Source organism: Pinus tabuliformis, chromosome 8 (genome assembly GCF_031772625.1).
Source record: "Pinus tabuliformis cultivar Carrire ecotype Pingquan chromosome 8, CPIR1, whole genome shotgun sequence".
In the NCBI taxonomy this organism is placed as follows: domain Eukaryota; kingdom Viridiplantae; phylum Streptophyta; class Pinopsida; order Pinales; family Pinaceae; genus Pinus; species Pinus tabuliformis.
Genome location: NC_142294.1, coordinates 221,761,008 through 221,782,366, shown reverse-complemented (window position 1 = coordinate 221,782,366; position 21,359 = coordinate 221,761,008). Strand labels below are relative to the sequence as shown.

The 21,359-nt window shown below is 41.8% G+C and overlaps 1 protein-coding gene and 1 pseudogene across 1 annotated transcript; both read right to left on the bottom strand.

The window, feature by feature from the left end:
- Positions 1 to 2,008: 2,008 nt before the first annotated feature.
- Positions 2,009 to 3,160, bottom strand: LOC149234951 (glycolate oxidase-like). The gene is made up of 5 exons (XM_089368414.1): positions 3,132 to 3,160; positions 2,671 to 2,795; positions 2,550 to 2,587; positions 2,319 to 2,396; positions 2,009 to 2,137 (listed from the first exon to the last, which is right to left on the bottom strand). The coding sequence occupies exons 1-5, from the start codon at positions 3,158 to 3,160 to the stop codon at positions 2,009 to 2,011; spliced, it is 399 nt and encodes a 132-aa protein (XP_089224540.1).
- Positions 3,161 to 3,637: 477 nt separating this feature from the next.
- Positions 3,638 to 21,359, bottom strand: part of LOC149234950 (protein NRT1/ PTR FAMILY 7.3 pseudogene) — a 46,167-nt pseudogene continuing 28,445 nt past the window's right edge.

Here is a 21,359-nt window from a genome sequence, read left to right as displayed (position 1 = left end):
GTCATCATCTTCCTTATCACCAGAATCACATTCTTTTTCAGGGGCATTCTTGACCCAGAAGCCTTCCTATTTGCTGTCCCAGCATCATCTGAATCATCGTCATCAATGTATTTCGAGTCACTGCCATCATCTGAATCAGAATTTTCCAGTCTCCCTTTCGCAGGATTTCAGTTTTGCTTTCCATCATTGGTAGATGTTCGACCAGTTGCTTCTAGCAGCAAATTCTCCAGTTCAGCCACAACTTTTTTTTCCCCTCTAAACACCCATGCCGATTGAATAGTCCTTCATTCCCTGGCTAGAGCAGAGACTGCAAATACCACTCCTCAATAGATCTTCAAAACCTAAAACCTACTGTCCATCAAACAGATTAAAATTGTGAGAAGCAAATGACACCATGGAGCTTAATAAATGTACATCACCGAAATTACGTTATGTAATACATGGTCCTTACATTGAAACGAACATTACTATCTCAATTAGTTCAAAAGAACCCTTAGACCTGTAAAGAAAGCACATTGAACATAGAGATGGCAAATTTCAAAAATATTTCTGAGCCAAATTCTTCATATAACTGAAACATTTGAGAAGTACACATATCACAAACCAAGTATGCGCATAAGCGTGAGAATATAACAAACCCTAACTATACAATTAATACTGACCAAAAGTCATAGAATAATAAATAGCACATGAAATTCAAACCAAGTAAAATCAAAGTCCTACCAGAAATATGAATATTGCCCTTAAGAAAATTTTATATTCACAATGAAAAAAAGGGCGTCACAGAACATGCAACGAAACTCTAAACGACCAACTAAAATTTATACTAATGTAAGTACAAAAATTGACGAAACTGTGCAGATGTAAGCTACTGAAAGAATGAAAAGACACCATATTTCTAACAGAGATGAGAAACAGATATAGAACAATTAATGATTGAAAAAACTGAACTTTCTACAAGGAAAGAGTTAACGAACATTGTCACAAAAATCGAGTTTGAGTAAATAAATGGAATTTTATCTTATTGTCTGAAACGATAACTACCTGAATCCAAAACATCACCGAATACACATACATTGTTTTCAAAAAAAGAAAAAAACAGATCTCTCAACAAAAGCTGGAACTCTCTGGATTCCAACGAAAATAAGTGGAAAGTGGTGAAGAACGTCTAAACGAGCGGCACGAAAATACACATATAATCAGATATTAACATATACCTAGCCGACCTCAGACGAAACCAGGCCAAAGACCGGACACCTGAACTTGTAAACAAACCGATTCTGTCTCATGAATCCCTAGCTCGAATACCTCCAGAGGAAACATCCCCGAACAATAACTCTGAAGAAAGAGAGGCCATTGGGTTGGAAGACAAAAGCATAGTGTGAGGATCAACGATCAAACTTCGTTCAATCGTCTAACACCACAAATCCACGGTCAACAATAGGACACAGAATTGGCTAGGGCAATTCATTTCAAAGGGAAACGCCTTACGACGTAATTAGCTAAAGGTACAATAGCTAAACAGGGGAGATTGTGGAATCCATAAGAAATTCATAATATGCAAGAAATTGAAGGGCTATCTTTGTAAAAAAATAAAAAACAACCATGCAGAAACAAATTGAACCATTTCACATCCTGCTCACAAACTCAAACTAAACAATTTTTAGACCCGTGCCTTCTGTTAGTGGATATCACAATGAGACTTTTCAGAACATTAGATACCTCAGTGTCAGACAAGGGATGAACAAAGAGGAATCCCAGATAAAATGGAGACTTCTGACTTATTTTAAGTTTGATACATTATAGGTGCTAAATGCTTTTTCTAACCCTAGCGTCGCTTCTGATCCTAAAAGAATTCCACAATGTTCTGATTTTTATTGAGAACTGAGAAAGTGTTAAAACATGGGTACGAACTCATAACGTTAAAGAGGATTATACTCTAAATATAAGATTTATCCCACGTGTCTACCTAGTCCTGTCAGCAAATCTAAAATAGAATTAATTTTCACTACCTATTTCTAATGTTAGACTCCCTCTGCCCAAGTCGAGGTGTGTCCACAATCAGTGCAATTTCCTTAAAACCAGTCCTCTCCGCTCTTCTAACAAGTTGTGCAATAACATTCCTAATCTTGTAAACCTGCCAGCAATGACATCTAAATTTTAACACCACTCATACATCCACATTTAGTAAACCCAACGCAATATAACTAATCTTACCATTGGTTTAGGAGCCTATAATACAATTGGATGGATATGAACTCAATTACATCTCAGAAAACATGGGAAGAAAATCATATGGGTGGAAATGATAAACTTACATAAAGTTGAAAAAAGCAAATGCCTGGTCCAGTTGAAGCAACCTCTTCAACACTTGATGTAACCCATGAAGAAAGCATCTACAACAAATATGTCCAATCCTCAACTTTTTATCAACACAACAAACTATTTCAAAATCCAAAATCATTATAATTTCTTAAATCCTTAATAGCTAGAAGGAAATTAAAACATTCAGAAGATCGATCCCACAAAGAGAAGACCGATGCCCAAACCATTATAGTTCCAGCAGCTCTTGTAGTAGCATACTCTCCTGTAAAAGATGATGGATTCACTTTCAGAAAATATATGCATCAAAATAGGATGTTAATTGCAATACAATAATCTAATGCATACCTTCGGGATGAGCCATCTTTTGCATGGCATTTGGAGCAATCATAATAGGCATTGATATATTGAATCCCAAGACAGTGGTACTCAGATCCACCTTTGTTACATCAACCAATATACGAGGACGGAACCTGATACATACAACATCAACCAAAATCTTTGTAATAATGTCAATTCCCCTGATGCTTGTAATGAAAGAGGTGCCATAATGTTCAAAAGTTTGGCCCAAGACAGGGTGACTAAAATTGAAAATCATAGCTATTCAATGTTTATCTAATCTGATTGCAGTCATAAAGATGGTGAAAAAATAGATACGGGAGCTGAAGGTACATCTTTTTCAAACCCTGATTGATTTAAATACTCTTGAATATAAACTTGATTAGAAATAAAGAGACAGACTAATGGCTTTGTCTTTTGAACTTCAAGAAAGCAAAGCTTTATTGATTTAAATACTCTTGAATATAAACTTGAACTTGTAGTAAGTGGTTGAATCCATGTTAGCCCAAATTTCATTATGTTGGAATCTGTGAGAACTTATAGGAAGCAGTTCAATCCATGATATCCCCAAATTGCATTGCCATGGAATCTGTGTGTCAGAAATATGATTTAAATGTTTGTAAGCGTAAGAGAACAATTAATTAAATGCACTAAACTTCTGAACAAATTAATTTATTGTTAAAACTCTTTCACTATTAGAATCCACTTTACAGTGCATGAAGTTGGTGTAGCAGTGTCACCTTCAACTCCTGTACCTTAGATTCTATCAGCAGGGCCTCTCTTTTTCTTTTACCCCTCTTCGCCTTCAATGACGATTGGGTGCTCTCTCTGTTCAAGACCTTTCAGGCCAGCTCTTCGAAGCTTTTTAGCTTACAATAAAAAGGTTCAAAGTGATTGTTCTAGTTTATAGATCCACCTTACAATAGTAAGCCCTTGCATCCATACACACAACCGTGCGAACGAAGGAGGAAAACACTTATTTAATATGAGCTGGTTCTTCGTCCTCAGTAGATTCTTTGTAAATTGCAATGTTGGTATAGGACCTGGAGCACAAAATATAGACAATGAATTCAGTTGATGTGAGGGCTGCTAATAATAGGTAGAAGCGATCCCTGTGCCCCTTGATCAGATTTCCTGGTATCCAACCTGGTCTATCTTCCTTCTTTGTTACATACATTACGACTGTCACCAACAAACTGCTCACATAATTGCCAAACGATATTAAGGTCATGCACAGGGCACTTCCAAAGCTTCGGAGTGCATCAGGGGCCTGACTATTGAAAAATTCTAGCTAACCCACATACATGAACACCTCTGAAGCACCGATCAGAGCGTACTGAGGAATCTGCTAGAAAATGCTGAGGGAGAGTGGACTGTCGGGTATGATTTTGTTGTCTACTTCTTTCAGCCGATAAATCTCAACTACAGTAGCAACAACCATGGTGAGCATACCCACGATCAACCCCACTCCCATCCTCTGTAGCTCGGTGAAACTCTTTGGATTGCGTGTGACCTTATAACCAAAAGGAACTAACACCCGCCTGTATAAAGCTATCCACACTACAACACTGAAACTATCAAACATGGACATTGCAGCAGCTGGAACATTGAAACTACCCAAGGAGGTGTTCATTGTAGCACCCTGCTCCACAAACAAAGATGCCATTTGGGTGAACACCACTAAGTAAATGATTGTGCACAACCAGATAGGAAGCAACCTCAAGATGCATTTTACTTCTTCCACTTGAGTCACTGTGCAAAGTCTCCATGGACTTCTTTCCTTCCACTTCCATTGTGTCATTATCTGTTTCTATTGCTGCCTTGTCAAGGAACCTTAAAACCAATTCAAGTTCAATATAATCCATCAATATGGAAATAAGAGAAAAACCAGCGTAGGGTACAGTAATTATCATAGAGACATAGAGATGGTGAACTGAATATTGAGAGGAATGGAAAGGGTGCTTATATGGCTAGCATATTCATATTGGGGTTACGCATACACATACCTTAATCCTTCACTGTGCAGTATCTTTCGGCATCTGCTGATTGCACTTTCTGTACTGGGTAGCTCGTAAAGGTCCTTATGAGCATTTGATGGGAGTTTCAACCTCCATTTCAGAATCGCTGCCACAAATACTTGGGTGAAACGAGTACAAATATTGATATAACAACACAAGGCTATGCATGCAGGGAAGAAAGACATGAAGAGTCTCTGCGAAGAGTCTCATCGCCAGCAGGAAGTCTCTGCGAAGAGTCTCATCGCCAGCAGAAGAGTCTCATTGCCAGCAGGCCAAACCTGGCCTTTCATGGCCCATTACCATGGAAAAAAACCATTTTTCTATGAAAAAAACAGATTAAACAAACGACAGAAAACACTCCAATCATCTAACACATATAATCAATGGCTCAGGATCGCACACGTCACATTTTAGGGATGTCTTTCTCAGAGGGAATGCCTTACGGCATAATTAAAAAAACTATTCATTAAAAGATATTTTAATAATAATAATAATAAAAATAAAATACAATTTATTATAAAGATTATAATAAAACTTTAAACATGGTTAATAATTGTTATAAATAAAATTAAAAAATAAAAATAAAAATAAAAATAAAAAATTTAAGCCGACTTCATCTCCTTAAAATCAAATTATCTTACTACTATTTATCCTCTCACTAAGCTCTTCTTCTATCATCATTCAGTAATTGTCCTGATGATGGATCCCTATTGGGATTTGAAACATTGACAAGTATGATTATTACTGTGGATACTCCGAGATTCAACTTAAAAGATCTAGATGTTGTTTAAGTGAATTATGGTAATTATTTGTTTCGGAAGGGTTAGGGCTCGCAAAGATAGAACTAAACCCTAGGAGCCTCAGGAACCTATCACACAGGCCTTTGGATGTAGAAACCTGGTTTTGTCATCCCCCAATACTGCTTCGAGTGAGATTGCAGCATGCGCTACGCGGATTGTTGTCGAAAGGGCCAACAGTTAGGGTTTTGTTGGTTGGCATAATTAACTTTGAACCTAGGTTAGGATCCATCAAGCCAACAAATGGTTCTGTCGCTGGGAACGAGATCTGTTTGAGGAATGTGTGATGTTGAATAAGTGGTTCCCAACTAAGAAGGAAATCAAGAAGTGGATCGATCAGAAGCTACACATGTTTGTAGCTTAGGAGAATAGAAATCCACACTTATCGAAGGAAGAGTGGATGAATAGATACATGTTCATAGATGAACTCGAAATATTCTTCTTCTCTTTCCCCTATGAATTACACGAGTGACTGTCTAGATTGGCGGATAGTCAGGGTATGTGGAAGCTTGATGTCCCTACTGTGTGGACCCCTGAACTGGTAAAGCGCTTGGAGGTTTCAGAAAATAACATCGCGCGAGCTGTCGACCACTGGAGCGATTGTATTCTGGGAGGATTCAACACTAAGTTCGTGATCGATTTTTCCAATGGCTATAGTGAAGCAGACCACATGTTCTTCAAAGGACCAAGAGGTAAGTACTTGAAATCTATGAAGACCTGGATTAAGATGCTATTGTGTGAAAAATAGGTTATGCCTTTAAATTGATGTTTGGGACTACGCAAAGTGGGAGAGCATTAAGAAGGAACGAAGAATCAAGCTTCGAATAAAGTCCGATGTTAGGCTCTTCTGATAGCGACAACAAAGGTAATATTATGAGAACACCGCGAAGTGTGCTATAGCTCGTGAGTGAGGGTATCATAGGGATACCTCATCCAACCACTCCACCTCTGCCTCCACCTCTTCCTCACACACCTACACCTCCACCTCCACTTTCGCCTTCACCTCCACCTCCATCATTTAATATGGTGAACACAATGAATATGCCTATGTTTAAGGGTGTGGGAACTGAAGACACCGAACAATTTTGGTTCGTCAGAGACACTGTATGAACAACACAACAGATTACTGATGACAATATGAAGAAAGTGCAGCTAGTCACAGCCCTGCAGGATAGAGCGTTGAGTTGGTACATCAAGTTTTGCACAGATAAGCCCAACGCGACTATGCTAGAAAATCAACAAGCGCTGAATAGTGAGTTCAAGAATCCCAAATCTCAGGCCCAATCTGTAACAGAGCTCAAGGAGATTCAGCAGAGGGTAAATGAGTCCATGTGGGACTTTGATTAAAGATTAAAATGTATGATTCATCCGGCTAATATGACTATTGCATATACTCACCATAGATATTGGTACATTTATTTGCTCTTGCCGCATATGAGATTACTATTGTCACAACATAAATAGGAACACAAGCAGAAGCAGTGGAGATCTCCATGAGATTAGAAACTTCACCAGTGCAAGATATGGATATAGGGTTACAGTAGATTCAATCGCAGCTAGCGATCTTGAACATGGAATTGTAGAGCCTGAAGAAGGGAAAGGAAGTCCAGCTTGAGGTGTGCGTAGAAGTTTGGTTCCTGAAGTGTAAGAGTTAAGGTCATGATAAGGACCACTGCCTTGTTTATCAGAACTACCTCATTGGGGGAGGTCTTGTTCCTCTAAAATCAGAAAACATCATTGGATTGAGCGTGGGAGTACCCTTATGGTGCGCTATCTGTCAAATAGCTAGGAAGCATGCGACTGATAACTGTCATCTCCTACAAAAGTTTGTGCAGAAACCACAACAATTATTTTGTACTTTTTGTAAGTCAGTTGGGCATGATGAGCACAATTGCTAGAGCTATGAATTGATGATGATATGAACACCTAAGTATAGAATGCAGATGGAAAATCGGCCTCAGGAATAGGGCATGGGTGTAACACGTGAAGGATTCTAGGGCCGAGGAAGAGGAGGAGGAGGAGGGGCGAGAAGGGTCCGTGGACAACTAATTTGTTATAATTGTGGAGAAGCAGGACATTTTGCACGTGACTGTTAGAATCCAATGCATCCCTCCTTCCAGTATTGTTGAAAATTTGATCACGTTATAGAAGATTTCCCAGTACTAATAGCCAAGATGCAGGAGAAGAAGGCTCAACCAGCTATGCAGAATATTTAGATGATGAGGGCAGAGCCTCGCGAAGAAGAGCCTAGCATTAATATAGTAACGGGAAGTGGTATTTCCATAGGAGAAGCTAAGGGAAAGCAGGCGGAATCTGAAGGATGGGTACATAAGGCTATCAAGAAGGAAGTTTGGTTTGATCTAAATCAGGTTAAGGAAAAATTTATGGAAGCCAAAAAGATCTTCGCTAAGGCCTCTACCTCAGGAAGTCAGGAGAAGTCTGGCGGAAACAAAAAAGCACAAGACGTAGATCCTTTGCGATTAGCTACCTTTTTGAAGACTTGTATGAAGCTATTACGGGATAGAAAGGTAGTACGAAATGAACAAGTTGCAAAATGAGGCAAACTGCGCAGATCAAAGAGTACGAAAGGGAGCAAGTAATTCTTAGTCTATGATATGATGTGAATGTGATACGAAAAAAAACCTGGGAAATAATTGGGAGACCTGTGCTGCAGTATTCTCCTATCTATTTTCGCATGGAAAATCAATAGAAAATCATTCCTATGGGGCACCTGTATGGGGTTACAGTGGATATTTAAGGAGAAAGTTCCTTGGCTGACTTTGAAGTGATTGATATAGTGGATGATAGTAATCGTTACCCTGCACTATTAGGCATTGATTAGGCCTTTGACATGGATGCAGATATTAATCTTAAGAAGCGTAGAATGACATTTGAAAGGAAGGAGCTCCGAGTAATTGTTCCCTTGGATCCAACTGAAGGTGCGTGATATATATATATATATATATAACCAGTATGCGATTATGAAGAAGAGGACAATCTGGATCAAATATATAAGATCACTGCGCGTGATGAGGACTGGATCAATCCTACAACAGATAGACAAATTGCATGGGATAGAGATATCTCCTGCACCTCAGATTCCAATGAGGATCTTGAGGATTGGCAGAATAGATTACACGAAGTCTCCTCGCTGCAATGCAACTTGTTGACAAAATAGCTTTGCTACATTTCCACAGAGGTACAAAATCTACCTCATTATGATGGTTTAGATGATGTTAATTTATTTCTTGATAATTTAGAAAGGGAGGTGCCAAAAGAACATCGGTTCTAGGCATTAGATCTGGCACTGCGCGCTATGCCTTCTCATTGGTGGGGTATGCATAAGGATAGCTTCGCATATTGGAAAGAATACAAGCGAATGATGAAGCAAAGGTTCACGTATGCCAATACCCGTATGATAGAGAAATACACTGGGAAAGACAATTCGCGCGAGCATCTGGCGCGGTGGACTAAATCATTGGGAGAGAGTCCTCTTCTTGAATGGGGGCACATATTTTGTCACACTTTGGATACCATTCCGATGAATTGGTAACTGAAAGCAGAGCTACGCCATGGAACAACCAAGTGGGATATCCTCAAGGAAAGTGTTGGCTTGTTGGGGCCTGACCTAGGTTCAGAGTTAGTTAGCCAAACAAATCCTGCTACTACTGGCCCTTTCGGCAATAGTCCGTGGAGCGCGGATTGAGGTCTCACCCGAAGTAGTATGGGAGGGTGCTAGAACCAGGTTTCCACACCATGGAGATGTCTGATGAGTTCGACTGGTCCACGGTTTCTCCTTGCGTGTAGGTTGCTTCGCGCACCTTCCCGTTCCTCACGACCTGATACACTGCCTTCTCGCATCCCTATCCAGGGGTTGTGCCGCGTTTTGCACTATTACCCAAGACCTTGCTTATATTCAAATGTTAGTTAATTATATTTGTCTACTTGAGTGATTTGAGCTATCCTTAACAAAATAAAACATTCATACAGGTGCGCGCAATAAATAAACAATATATTTGCAAGTTATATCAATCATGCATTAACCCAAGAATAGATACACAGAATTATAACCAAACTTCTCTTTATTGATTCTTTCCACGGTTGCAGACTCGACTTGCCCTGCACACTCAACTGCAGGGGTTCGCGCACTCAGCTGCGGACTACTAGGCCTCTGCGGACTCAGCTGCAGAGCCTTCTCCTACTCTACGACCCAAAGACACCCTTCACATTGCGACTCAATCACTTAGACTTCTCATGCTATATTCTACTTTTTTTCCTCTCTTTTCTCTTACACTTAGAGCCTCGCTCTATTTATACAATCCCATGATCCACGGACCATGGGTAGGTCTATCCTGTGACTCTATCATACTTTCGCACCCCGTGCTCACAATTCGCAGAGCTTTACAACAAGATTCGGTCAAAACTTGGTCTTTGAGCCCCAAAACATGCGTTGGGGGATTCCATGCCTAACAAGCCCCCAACACAAACATCGTGACTCACCCTCAAGTCACTCTGTCGGCGCAACAATCTTTGCGCGGAGTCCCTCCAACTATTCTCGAACTACGCAGAGGTCAGTAGCGCACTGAGCTGTTGCTTCCTGGATCTGCTGCATACGTTGTTCCGAGACTTTTGTGTCGGGAGTGCTTCTCTCCATCAATGTGTGCATCCCCTACATGTGTGCGAGCTTGCCTTCGATTTCTACCATGATGGTGAAGGCCTCATCAATCCAAGGCTGAACATGCACCTTCAAGACTGCTTCCCTATGTCGTGCCACGTCCACCTGATCCTTTAGTGCTTTAGCCTGCTGCATTTGTGCAAGCCTCTGAGTGAGGACCACTATTTGCGTAGTTCCTCAGACACTATCATACTGCTGTTGGAGTTCTCTCACCTATGTCTCTAAGTGCTGGATGTTGGGGTTCTCCTGTAGAGTTGAGAGGACCTCAAGTGATTCTTCCAACATACTGATGTAGTCTCGCACTGCACCTCCCATTTCCTTCATCCCCACTGTGATAGCGATAGTACGCTGTTCTCTAACTTCTGGGGGAGTGGAAGGCTACGCCTTTAACCACAGCTTGACGATCTGAAGATTTAGCTCCAACTAAACCTTTGTCATTTCCTCCCTGGCCTCGTGGACCCCTGCTGCTAAACTGTGGATCCGCGCCTCCACTAGTATGTCTACTGGGATGGCCAGCTCCAGGATGCTTTGGAAAGCGTCATTTATCACCTGTACCAACTGTTGATTTTGCGACACCAATTTTTCGCACTGAAGGCTTAGTTGTTCCATATTTATTTTCTGCTCACTGAGGACTTGGAGTGTGTGACTCTCCCTAACACGCAACTCTACAGTTATCCTATCCTGCAACACATATAAGGTCTCGTGCGGGAGTGCAGCTAGATTAATACCGAGACCTTTCAGTGTGCTAAACGAAGGCCTATCGGCCTCATTTGATGTCACTAGTTCCCCTTTCAGCAACACTATGGTGTTTGTCATCTGCACACGCAACATCTGCTCTGTTGCCTTGGATCTGATTGCGAGGTTGGCCGAAAGGGTACCAACCTGAGGGGGCTGCGCCTGTAATTCCTACAACTATGCTCTGAGGGACCCCAACACAATTTGGTTCTCCTGTATGAAATCTTGGAGAGCCTAAGAGGTGACATCGTGCACTGTTTTGCCAATGTCATGTAGATCACCCTTGGTTAGGGTGATCGGGTCAATGGAAAACTTTGATGCCTTAAACTTCTTACGTGACCCTACCCACTTTTTTGGGTGTTGGTGCTTTAGCTGGGTCGACGCAGTTCGTCGGTCCGCGCCTCCTTCTTCTGTCTCTGCTCCTCTGATTCCTGCCCCTGTGTTGTGTGGCCCTTGCCCGCTTTCGCGGCTGTCGCTTGTGCTGTTGCGACCTTTTCCTGATCAACAGCTTTCTGTACCGCGTCCTGCACCACCCGTACTTCTGCTGCCACTGCTTCCTTCCTTCACATTTCGGCCAACTGTGTGATGCGAGCTTGGCCTCGTCTTTCTTCTTATCACCATTGACTTCTCGATCTCTCTAATGTCTAGGGCACGCCACTCCGGTGGCCATGCCTCCAATACATTGAAAATAATGTCATTGGTGGCTACGAAGGGTAGCTTTTTCCACTGTTTAGTTAGGTCCTTGCGCGCCCAGATATAAATGTTATGCATGTCCGCTTTAAATTCTGCAAAACTCTGCAGACTGTTGTAAACAGTGGGTGACAACTGCAGCTTATGGTTGATCCCCATTTTGAGGTTCATCTCCATGAACGCCCAGAATATTTTGCTATCGCATATCCTCTTAGCATCCTTTGTGGCCCAAAGCGAAACGTACTTCGAGGCCTCCAATAAATCCCTGTCAATTATGGGGAATTGACTGTCCTCTGGTAATTCCCCAGCCACGAGTACTATGGACAGCAACAACCATACATAGTGCAATGTTTTGCCTTGTTCCTGAGCTTCGTGGAAATTTTAAAAAAATTCCTTGCAGAGGAATTCAGACCAGTTAAATTAGACCCCCTCCGTGCACTGCTCAGCCAGTCTTACCACTGGCATGGGTACATCGTTTGTGTGACACTTGTGCATGACCTTTCCTGCCAAGATTTGGGTTGCCACGCGCACTGCTTTCTCCTTGATATTGGAGATGGCGTAGCCCCTTTTCTTCTTTTCTAGCTTGTACTTTTTCTTCATGGCCTCCGCGATGGTCATGTCACTGCCCTTCCCTTTCGATATGTCCGCGGGGTTCTCTCCTTTGCATGGAAGCCGAGAGACACAGTGAATCAGGTCGGCTGTGATGGGGATGGGCTCCTCCAACCACAAACACCCATCATGCACCAGGCAGAGCAACTTCCTGATGACGAAAATGGTTATTAGTGTGCGGTGGAAGTGCGACACTCAAAGAAAATTCAGTAGTCCAGCCTTCTCCACTCCGCACAACCACTTCTGCGGCTCTAGCTCTGTAACCCCCACCGTGGTGTTCTGCTTGGGCTTCATGAGGTTCCTTGTCTCCAGGTGAGGGAACTTCTCGTGGTCAGCAAGGTCCCAATCTTCAAATTTTAGGCTCGGAACGTGTCCCAAGTGCGTGTCTTCAAACATAATATTATTTGGGAGGAGCAGGGTCTGGAGCGAGCTCTTGGTCTCATCCAGGTCCTTGGGCACTTTCGCCTTCCCTTTTCGTGGGGGGACATAGGCAGGCAATTTTGTCGCATGGTGCATAGGCTGAGTGTCCTCCTCCATGCCTTCATCCTCTTCCTCCATGATGATAAGATCCTCCAGATCTTCTTCTTCTTCATCCGTCTCTATGGTGACGTCTTTCCCCTTCTCCTCCATTGACAATTTGGTGTGTAGCGGGTTCCACGAGGACACACGTACGAGGACCAATGCTTGTTTTTCCTTCTTGGGTCTTGGCGTGCACGGTGATTTTTGGATTTCTGCCACAATCCCGGCGCCTTCTGGAACATCCCCCATAGCCAGGGCTTGCGCGACCTCCTCGGCGGTCATTTCTGTTATGTCGATAACATCCTGAGCAGTTGCCATCATACTTGTTTGGAAATCTAGCACTTGCGTGTTGAAAAGTGTGCAACAAGAAATGCTTGTTGAGAGTGCAACAAGATGATGGAGCTTAGTGAAAAGAGTCGCCTTCACTAAGTGGGCCCGCAGGCTATTTTTGGCGCAAGTCTATTTTTAGACTATGTCTATTTTTAGACATATGGATCATGTCTATGGATGATTGATCAAGTTGGGAAAAATAGATGGACTTCTATTTTTGATGAAAGTGTGAGTGATCACAGTGTGAGTGATTACAGTGTGAGTGATCACAGTGTGAGTGATCAAAGTCAAAAATAGAAAAGTCAAATATTATTATCTCACAATAATATTTGGACTATAAACTTAATCTTATTCTCTTGGAGCACTTCAGTTTGAGCTACGGAAGTGGCACATGGAGCTGTCAGAAGGAAATTCGTTTTTCTTATGAGTCAGTTGAGTTGTTGCATGCATGACTTCAGTTAGAACTCAAGTGAGTTGAGTTTAGTGGACTGGAGGTACAGTTGATGGAGTTGTGTTCAGTTTAGCTTTGTTAAACTGGTTGTATTTAGTCTAACTGATCAATAGACTAAAGATGAGTTGGGTGAATTAGTTATTAATTAATTCACAAGTTATTAACTCATAATGCAACTATAGAATACATCAGTTAACTCAGTTGCATGTCAGTGCATGTTCAGTTCAGCAGGGACAGGTGTTAGAGGATCAGATTGCTATCAGTTGTGACTATAGCTGTGCATGATGATTTGCACAATCAAAGGATTGAGTATGCCAATGAGTTTTCTCACGTATCTTCATGATATTATTGCTTTTGCTCACGTCCACAAAGCGTGAGTGACTATTTTGCAGGTGAAAATCGAGTTTGGGAAGCTATTCTCATCAGTTCTCGAGCAGGTTTGAGCAGTGGAGGCAGGCAAGTAGCGGGAGAGATTTGGAGATCAAATCTGAGCTGTATTGTGTGTAACAGGTGGAGATACTTGTGAGAAGTATTATGCTTTGTATTGTTACATGATTCAATCAATATAATATACAGATAGTGTGGGGTTTTTAGCGAGATGCTTTCCCCGGGATACATACTGTGTTTATGAGTTTGATTGATGCTTCTATGTGTGCCTGTGGATGTTTCTGCTTCTGTAATTTGATGATCAACGTAGAGGAGATTATGTATTATACATGTTCCGCTTAAATTGTATGATCAGGATAATCTCTGTTGAATATGTGTCATATTATTCAAAATATCTACATTGCGAACTTAGGGGCTCAATTAACACTCAGCTCACTACACTTAGGGCTTTGCTCAATCTCTCAATTCGCAAATGACCAAGTTTTGTTTGCTGGGTATCCCTTTTTATTTTATAGCACTTTTTGAATTCGAATTTGACTGTTCCCCCCAATTCCGGTTCATTAATGCTTTCTTGGCGGCATATTTTCCCAAATCTTACCCATAAATCACGTCTTAAATTTCTATCACCCACTCCATTTGGCCTCAAGTCTAGCATCCTGTTAGTGTCAGTCTTTGCAGCCTTCCTCCAGTGATCAAACATGCTCTTACAAAGTGATTTTAAGGTGTCAAGGTCAAATTTTGTCATTTCAGTGAGTCTTCAAGCAAAATTTGATCACTAGGCATTAGGTCTAGGGTTTGATTTTACCCTTGGAAAAGTTGTCCAAATGTTGGTCTATGTCACTATTCAGCTGAGTCTACCATCATTCTGAGGGTTTCCATCATCATGTCAGGTTCCATTGGGTCATTTTACACCTCGTTCATGCTTCAGTTGCACCTAGGTATGGTCATTTCCCTCTCCTAGGGTTTTGAAGGCAATTTCTCTTGGATGGTCAAATCATCGGCAAAACTTGTATCCTGATGTTCATACACCTTCCCCTATCCTTAAAATACCTTATCAAACACTTCCCATCACTGAGATTACCCAAATTCCTCATTTTCGCACAAACCCTAGTTTCTTGCTACAACTTGGCAGTTTTCTAGGTTGGGTCTATGTTTTGCCTTTTTTGACCCCTTCCCCTCACTCAATTTCAGAGATTCCACTTTCCGCTAGTTCCTAACATCCCTCCCTACTTCCAAAAATTTCCTAAAGAATTTAGAAGCTCCCTATCCCCTTCATTTCGCTTCATTTCGACAAATCCCTTGTTCCACACATCGGGGTAGGTTTCACTCAAATGATGTTTATGAGAAATTAAAGATGAATTTAGGCAAAATGAGAGAGGTTTTTGTCCAAAATAGGCCAAGGAAGAAAAACCTCCTTCTCTTTTTACACAGGTGTCATGGTTTTATAGAAATGTCAAAAATACAATTGCCTAGGGAGAATTGATGCACCTCTAACGTGACCTTGGGAAAATCAAGTTTTCTCCTAGCTAAGTTGGTCAAATGACTTGCTTGATGAGTCAAATAATAACTAGACACAAATATGTTTCCAATGAGCTATCATGAGCTCAATTTGGAGTTGAGGAAGGCATTCAAAAGTTGGCTGTAACAACACTCTACCTTGAGGCAGCTTCACTGGGCACATTTTGACTAGTCTTGGGAGATTTGACTTTTGACAGGGCAAATGAACTCCAAATTGAAAAATGCCGATTGGGTTGGAAAGTAGACTCAAGGAAATTTTCAACGCACTATCCTGAACCCAATTGGGACACTAGTAAGGCCTCCAAAAGTCACCTGGAAACGAGCGCGGCACACTAGGAGGAAATTTCTAGTGTAAATTTACACTGGCGTGGCACACATAGAGAGCGTGGTGCATAGGGAAAAAAAGGCCTGAAATTGTGCCATTTTGCCTCAAATTTCTTGCGAAGCCCATCAAATTGCAAGGTAGGCTCTATAACATCACTTGTTTATCAAATTTTATGAGTGATATGGTGGTTATATGCCTATGATTGAATGCAACAAATTTCATAAAGACAACCACATGAAGACACCTATTCAGCAGGAGATAGAGGCTGATTGAGAGATTTGGCTCGAGAGGATCCACATCCACTTAGAGAAGCTGTTGGCGAAAGTAAACAAGAACAGGGATCACCATCACATAATGAGGCTTCTTTGCATGATGAGGAGCTCATTGAGCATGATTTTGACCTAGTTGACTTGGAGGCACAAGATGAGCATAAATCCATACAACAAGTCATCAAAGAAAAGTATTCTTAGATCATGTAGGTCAAGGACAATTTGATAAGGGCCAAATTTATCATTTCATTCCTTGATCAAGAAAATAGTCAGCTTAAAGCACAACATCGACCTATGGAGAAAGAACAACTCAAAGTCAAGAAACAAGAGATGAAGGGAAAGGAATTGGTGGACCATGATAACATTGAGCACCATGAAGAACATGTGGCAAGAAAAAGGCCAAGAACAAGTTTTTCACCATGAGAATCTCCGATGTGTATTTTCCCTCACCTTGATGGAAGACAAAATCACCATTGCAGGGAATGATTTCATGTTTTCAGTAGATTCCATCTCTCAAGCTACAGGCATACCAAAACATGGTGAAAATTGGTTCAAGGACATGAACCTAGACCTAGAAGAGTACAAACCCTAACTGAAATCATAATATAAAGAAACTCACTCACATGTTTTCCCATTTAGATATTTTTTGGAGATATATGCACCATTAATGAAGGCTGTCATGAAATTCTTCACATGTGAGGGAGAATTTTCCAGGTTGCATCAATATCACATAAGGCTGCTCATGCACTTTACAGCAACCAAGTCGCTCAATTTGAGTAGTTACTTGTATAGGAGCTTAACCAAGATGTCTAAAAAGGTGAAATTGAAAGGAAAAGTGAATTATCCCAATCTCTTTAATCATAGCTTGATAAAGGTTATGGTTCTCCATCAGTTGAAAAAAAATAACATGACATGGGACACTTTCATTGAGGCAGCTTTGAACATGCATATAACTACTTCACCAAGCCAACACCAAACTATGTCACCACAGTCAATGGAGGTTGGGTCATCAAGAAAGAATGATGAGGTTCCAAGGCACCTAGGACTGAGGTGACCAATACATATCAAAGAGGCAGAAGGATTGTGTTTTCTCCTAAAACAGAGGTAAGGAGCCAGCGCATGGTGAGGGGCCTTCAAGAGAGCCATCAGGTGAAATGAGAGACCGAGTTCGTTCTCCTTCACGATGATGAGACCGATACAGAGCCAACAAATGCAGAGCTTAGAGAGGTCATCTAGGAACAGAAATTAGAGATTGAGGCCTTGTCCCTTGACTTGGAGAGGGCCAAGTGGAACATGAAGTACCTCGAGTAGAGAAACAAGCAGCTTGAGGACCGGCAGGCGATCATGGAGCTGCAAAAAATTCGAGAGCATCGCCAAGCTGCTCAAAGAAGAAGGGTTGAGCTCACATCTTTGGAGCAAGAAATCAATGAGGATAGGGAGGCCAACCTTGAGAGGGTCAGCATGCATTTGGAGAGGTTGCTAGACAAGGCCGACAAAGACCTTGCTTTGTTGAGACACATGGAATTTCATTACAGGGCATGAAACATGAGCGCCAAGGCCCGAATAAAGAGTTTAAAAGAAAAATTGAGGAAAGCAACAAGGAGGGAAAAAGAGGCAAAAGAGCAATATAGGCTTAGAATCTTGGCTGAGGCTTCCTTGGCTCAGCATGGCACCCCATAGAGAACCTCCAGCCCAAATTTCAAGAAATTTGGGGAATTTTTAGTCACATGGAAATTTTTTGGGCAAAAACAAGGATTTTCTCCCTGTGCGCCGTGCCACTGGCGCGACGCTAAAATTCTAGAGCTCCAAATGAGGAATGGCTTGTAGTTTTGGATTCAACATGGAAAATTACGACTACTGGTGTCCGAGCAAGAAATTTGGGCAAGATCTGGGTCTCCTAAAGGTTAAAAAACACCCAAAAATGGCCTCTCTGCCACTTTTTTGACACACAGAAAGCAGTCTTGGGAGAATGGAGATTTTGAGGGGAAAATGAGCACAAAATTCAAAAATTCCAGTTGGGTTAGAAAGTAGACAGAACATGATTTCCGATAAGCCCACTTGGGCACATTTTGGACACCTGCAAGTGCCCCAAAATAGGCCCCAAAGCAGCGCGATGCACAGAGAAAATGGCACGGCGCACAGAGGAAAAATTGCCAATTTGCTCCCGTTTCGCGAAATTTCGGTTTGTGACTTCTCCAAGTGGGCCCGGTCATCTACAATTCGGTTTTTTGGCATCAAAGGTGGAATTTAAAGTGTTTTTTCTCCAGATTGGCTTCTATCCAAGTGGCGAAGGAAGGTAAAAGGTCACCCTAGCCAAATGTCATGTTTGTAAGTGCTGCACCTGTAGCTGATGGTTGGCTCTCCATCTCCATTTCGCAATGGTTCGAGTAACTTCCCAACCCTTGGGCATTCTATCTCTTCCTCACACATTCTATATATTGTATGCAAGTTATTTGCAAAGGGTTGGTTGGCTTGTAACACCTGGGAGACTGTGGGAAAGAAACTTTATTTTTGCATTGTATATTTTGACAGAGAATTAATGAAAGGCAACGGCTCTGTTTCATGAGATTCTTATGGTTGTGAGTGTAGCAAATGTGTCTCTTATGTTTTCATATGTATTCTGTTATGTTTCATAATTCGATTCATGTTCATTTCTAGTGAAATTTTCTGAGTGAGATTAGGTAGAATTCAATTTTATTGCTCTGCCTGTGGGAAAATTTCGTGTTCAGTGTTTTTCTTCTGTTGAAAAGGATTCATGTCACTATGCCCTTTTCACTTTCTTCAGCAATCTCTTCATGCCACGGTACCTCAAACTAAATTGTTACATTTTCTGCCTACCTTGCCTCATGGAATAATCTGTGCCTTTGTATTAAATTCTCTATTCTTTGTTGAGCGTCGGTCCCATAACATCCCAGAAGCTCGGTCATTCATAAAAATTATTTCCAGAATCCCTATTCACGTACTAGCTTAAGGTAAATATTTCATTGTAAGTGATCTCAAACCTTTTTCGACTATCCATTCACTGAGCGTGGCACGGAGAGAGCCCTCTCCTGCTCTGGTAGGGATAGCTACCAGACTGAGCGTGGTTTGTGGTTACCCTAATTTTTTCCTTCCTTCAGCCTGAGGCAGATTTAGGTGCTAACACATCCCATCGTGAATAGTGACCTCAATGGTCACTTTCCAACCAACCCGTGCGACAGCGCAACCCCCCGTGCGTGGTCGCGGACCTTGTGACTTTTTGTTTTTGCGCGCAGCTCCAACCTCGCACAACTTCCAGACAGAGTAGTTTATAGTCTCGCGCTTCCTTTCAACTGCTTGGAGCGCTAAGACTGTGTTTCCTTTGGCTAGTCAGGTCGCTGCACCACCCATGTAAAGTTCCATCCGGTCCTCTGTCATGGTTCCTGGAGAGTCGCTACCTTTTATTGTTACGGTCGGCATCACGCACTTCACAATTTGCAATGCGCTACCCTGGTCACTATGCTTAGCAATATGCGGTCCAAGCCAAGGCATTAGATTGATCAATTCATGGTGATAGTGCTAAAAGTTGTCAGCATGATCCTATGCACCCTGCCTTACCATCTTAGTTTTTTCGGCGAGAAAATATTCCTTTATCTCGTCCTCCAGCTTCTTGACTTTCGTGTTCACCAGGGTGCTTTTCTTCCTTAACCATACCCTTTCTTATTCAAGTTCTTGGAGTCTAAGGTTTCCCTGTTAGATTTCTGCTTCCAAGGTTTCATGAACCGTCGTCCCTACCAGTGTTGGATTGGGGTTTTCAAGTACTAGAGGGCTTACAACATTCATCTCATATTACAGCCTTGGCGGTGCCTGCGCAGTCAGGATCCTACACGTGGTCCTATACGCCCATAGAACTACTGGTATGCGCAGGTCCTAGTCAGTCCATTTCGCATTGTAGACTCCGTTCAGTACTTTTCACACTTTGTCAAAGGCTTCCACATGGATAACCTTCTGCGCGCTTGATCTTACCATACCTCCTGGTCCCAAATGGAGGGGTTTTTCGTGCCATTGTCTTGCCCTCTCCTGCTTACCGATCATGTTTCCTACCGTGTGGATGGTGTGCCTTTGTGCAAGTTGCACACCATATGCATGTATCCATATGGGAAGGTGGGCACGTGGGCCGTTCTGTTCGTCATACTTGTCTCTTAACCTAGGCTAAGTTTTCCCAAATCATAGGCACATCATCCTTCTACATTCATGACAGTCCTCAAAATTCTGCTGGTGCATACCCCACCACCTTGTGGGCGTAGCGTGCAGTACCCATTTTAGAGCGTCAAAACGCTGTTTTTCCGGCACTTCTTCTTCTTCAAATTTGTTTAGGAACTCCTCTACCTCGCTTAGCCTGTCATACGTAGGCAGGCCTCTCGTTTCTGTTGCTACTGATCTGAATGGAAAATGGCATCAACCCATGGTACTCATCCACCCATATTATTCATCGACCCATGGAATTTACCCATGGTATTGTAAATGGCATCCGCCCGTGGTATTGTAAAATCCACCCATTGTATTCATTCACCCATGGAAAATGGCATCAACCCATGGTACTCATCCACCCATATTATTCATCGACCCATGGAATTTACCCATGGTATTGTAAATGGCATCCGCCCGTGGTATTGTAAAATCCACCCATTGTATTCATTCACCCATGGAATTTACCCATGGTATTGTAAATGGCATCTGCCCGTGGTATTGTAAAATCCACCCATGGTATTCATTCACCCGTGGTATTGTAACTGAAAAATACTATAAGTAACAAGTCACATTTTGTAAAAGGACAGATTGTCCGCCACAATGTAGCCTTTACAGTTATTATCGGTTTTAATAAAAAAGTTTCTTTGTGGTTTTGTTTATTGGGCATTCTCCTATTTTTCTTCTGGCAATGCAAGTTTTCAGATCTTGGGGGTTTCTCTACCCCAAGATCCATTTCAATCTTTTAGATCTTGGGGGCCTCCTCCCAAGATCCGGATCAGTGGTATCGGAGCAGGTTATGAGTCCATGGGAACGAGGGTTTGATGCATGTTTCAGTTTCAAATTTTGCAGCAATATTCAACAAACTTCAGGCATGTGCTACAACCTCCACATAGCACTTTCTTGGGTCAAACAGGAATAATTTTTCTTTTTTCATTTTTTTTTGCAGGATTTTTTTTTGGGCGGCGACTTTGCATATCAGATCTGAAACATTTGGTACAAAATTTACAAAATCAAATACAAGATCTGGATTCCTCTCGAAAAATCACCCAATTTCAAAAAAAAAATGGGTCAAATTGGAGTCCGGATGTGGGAGATATCGCTGATTTAAAATCAGCTATTTTATCAGAATTTTTGTGACGGCGGAACTGTTGCAGCACAAATCTGAG

Coding starts and splice junctions, on each gene's coding strand:
- LOC149234951 (XM_089368414.1), bottom strand. CDS start 3,160: ATGGATTCAACCACTTACTACAAGTTCAA. Junction 2,796..3,131: donor ACCACTTACTACAAGTTCAA/GTTTATATTCAA, acceptor TGTATGTATCAG/GTTCCGTCCTCGTATATTGG. Junction 2,397..2,549: donor GAGCTGCTGGAACTATAATG/GTTTGGGCATCG, acceptor TATTTGTTGTAG/ATGCTTTCTTCATGGGTTAC.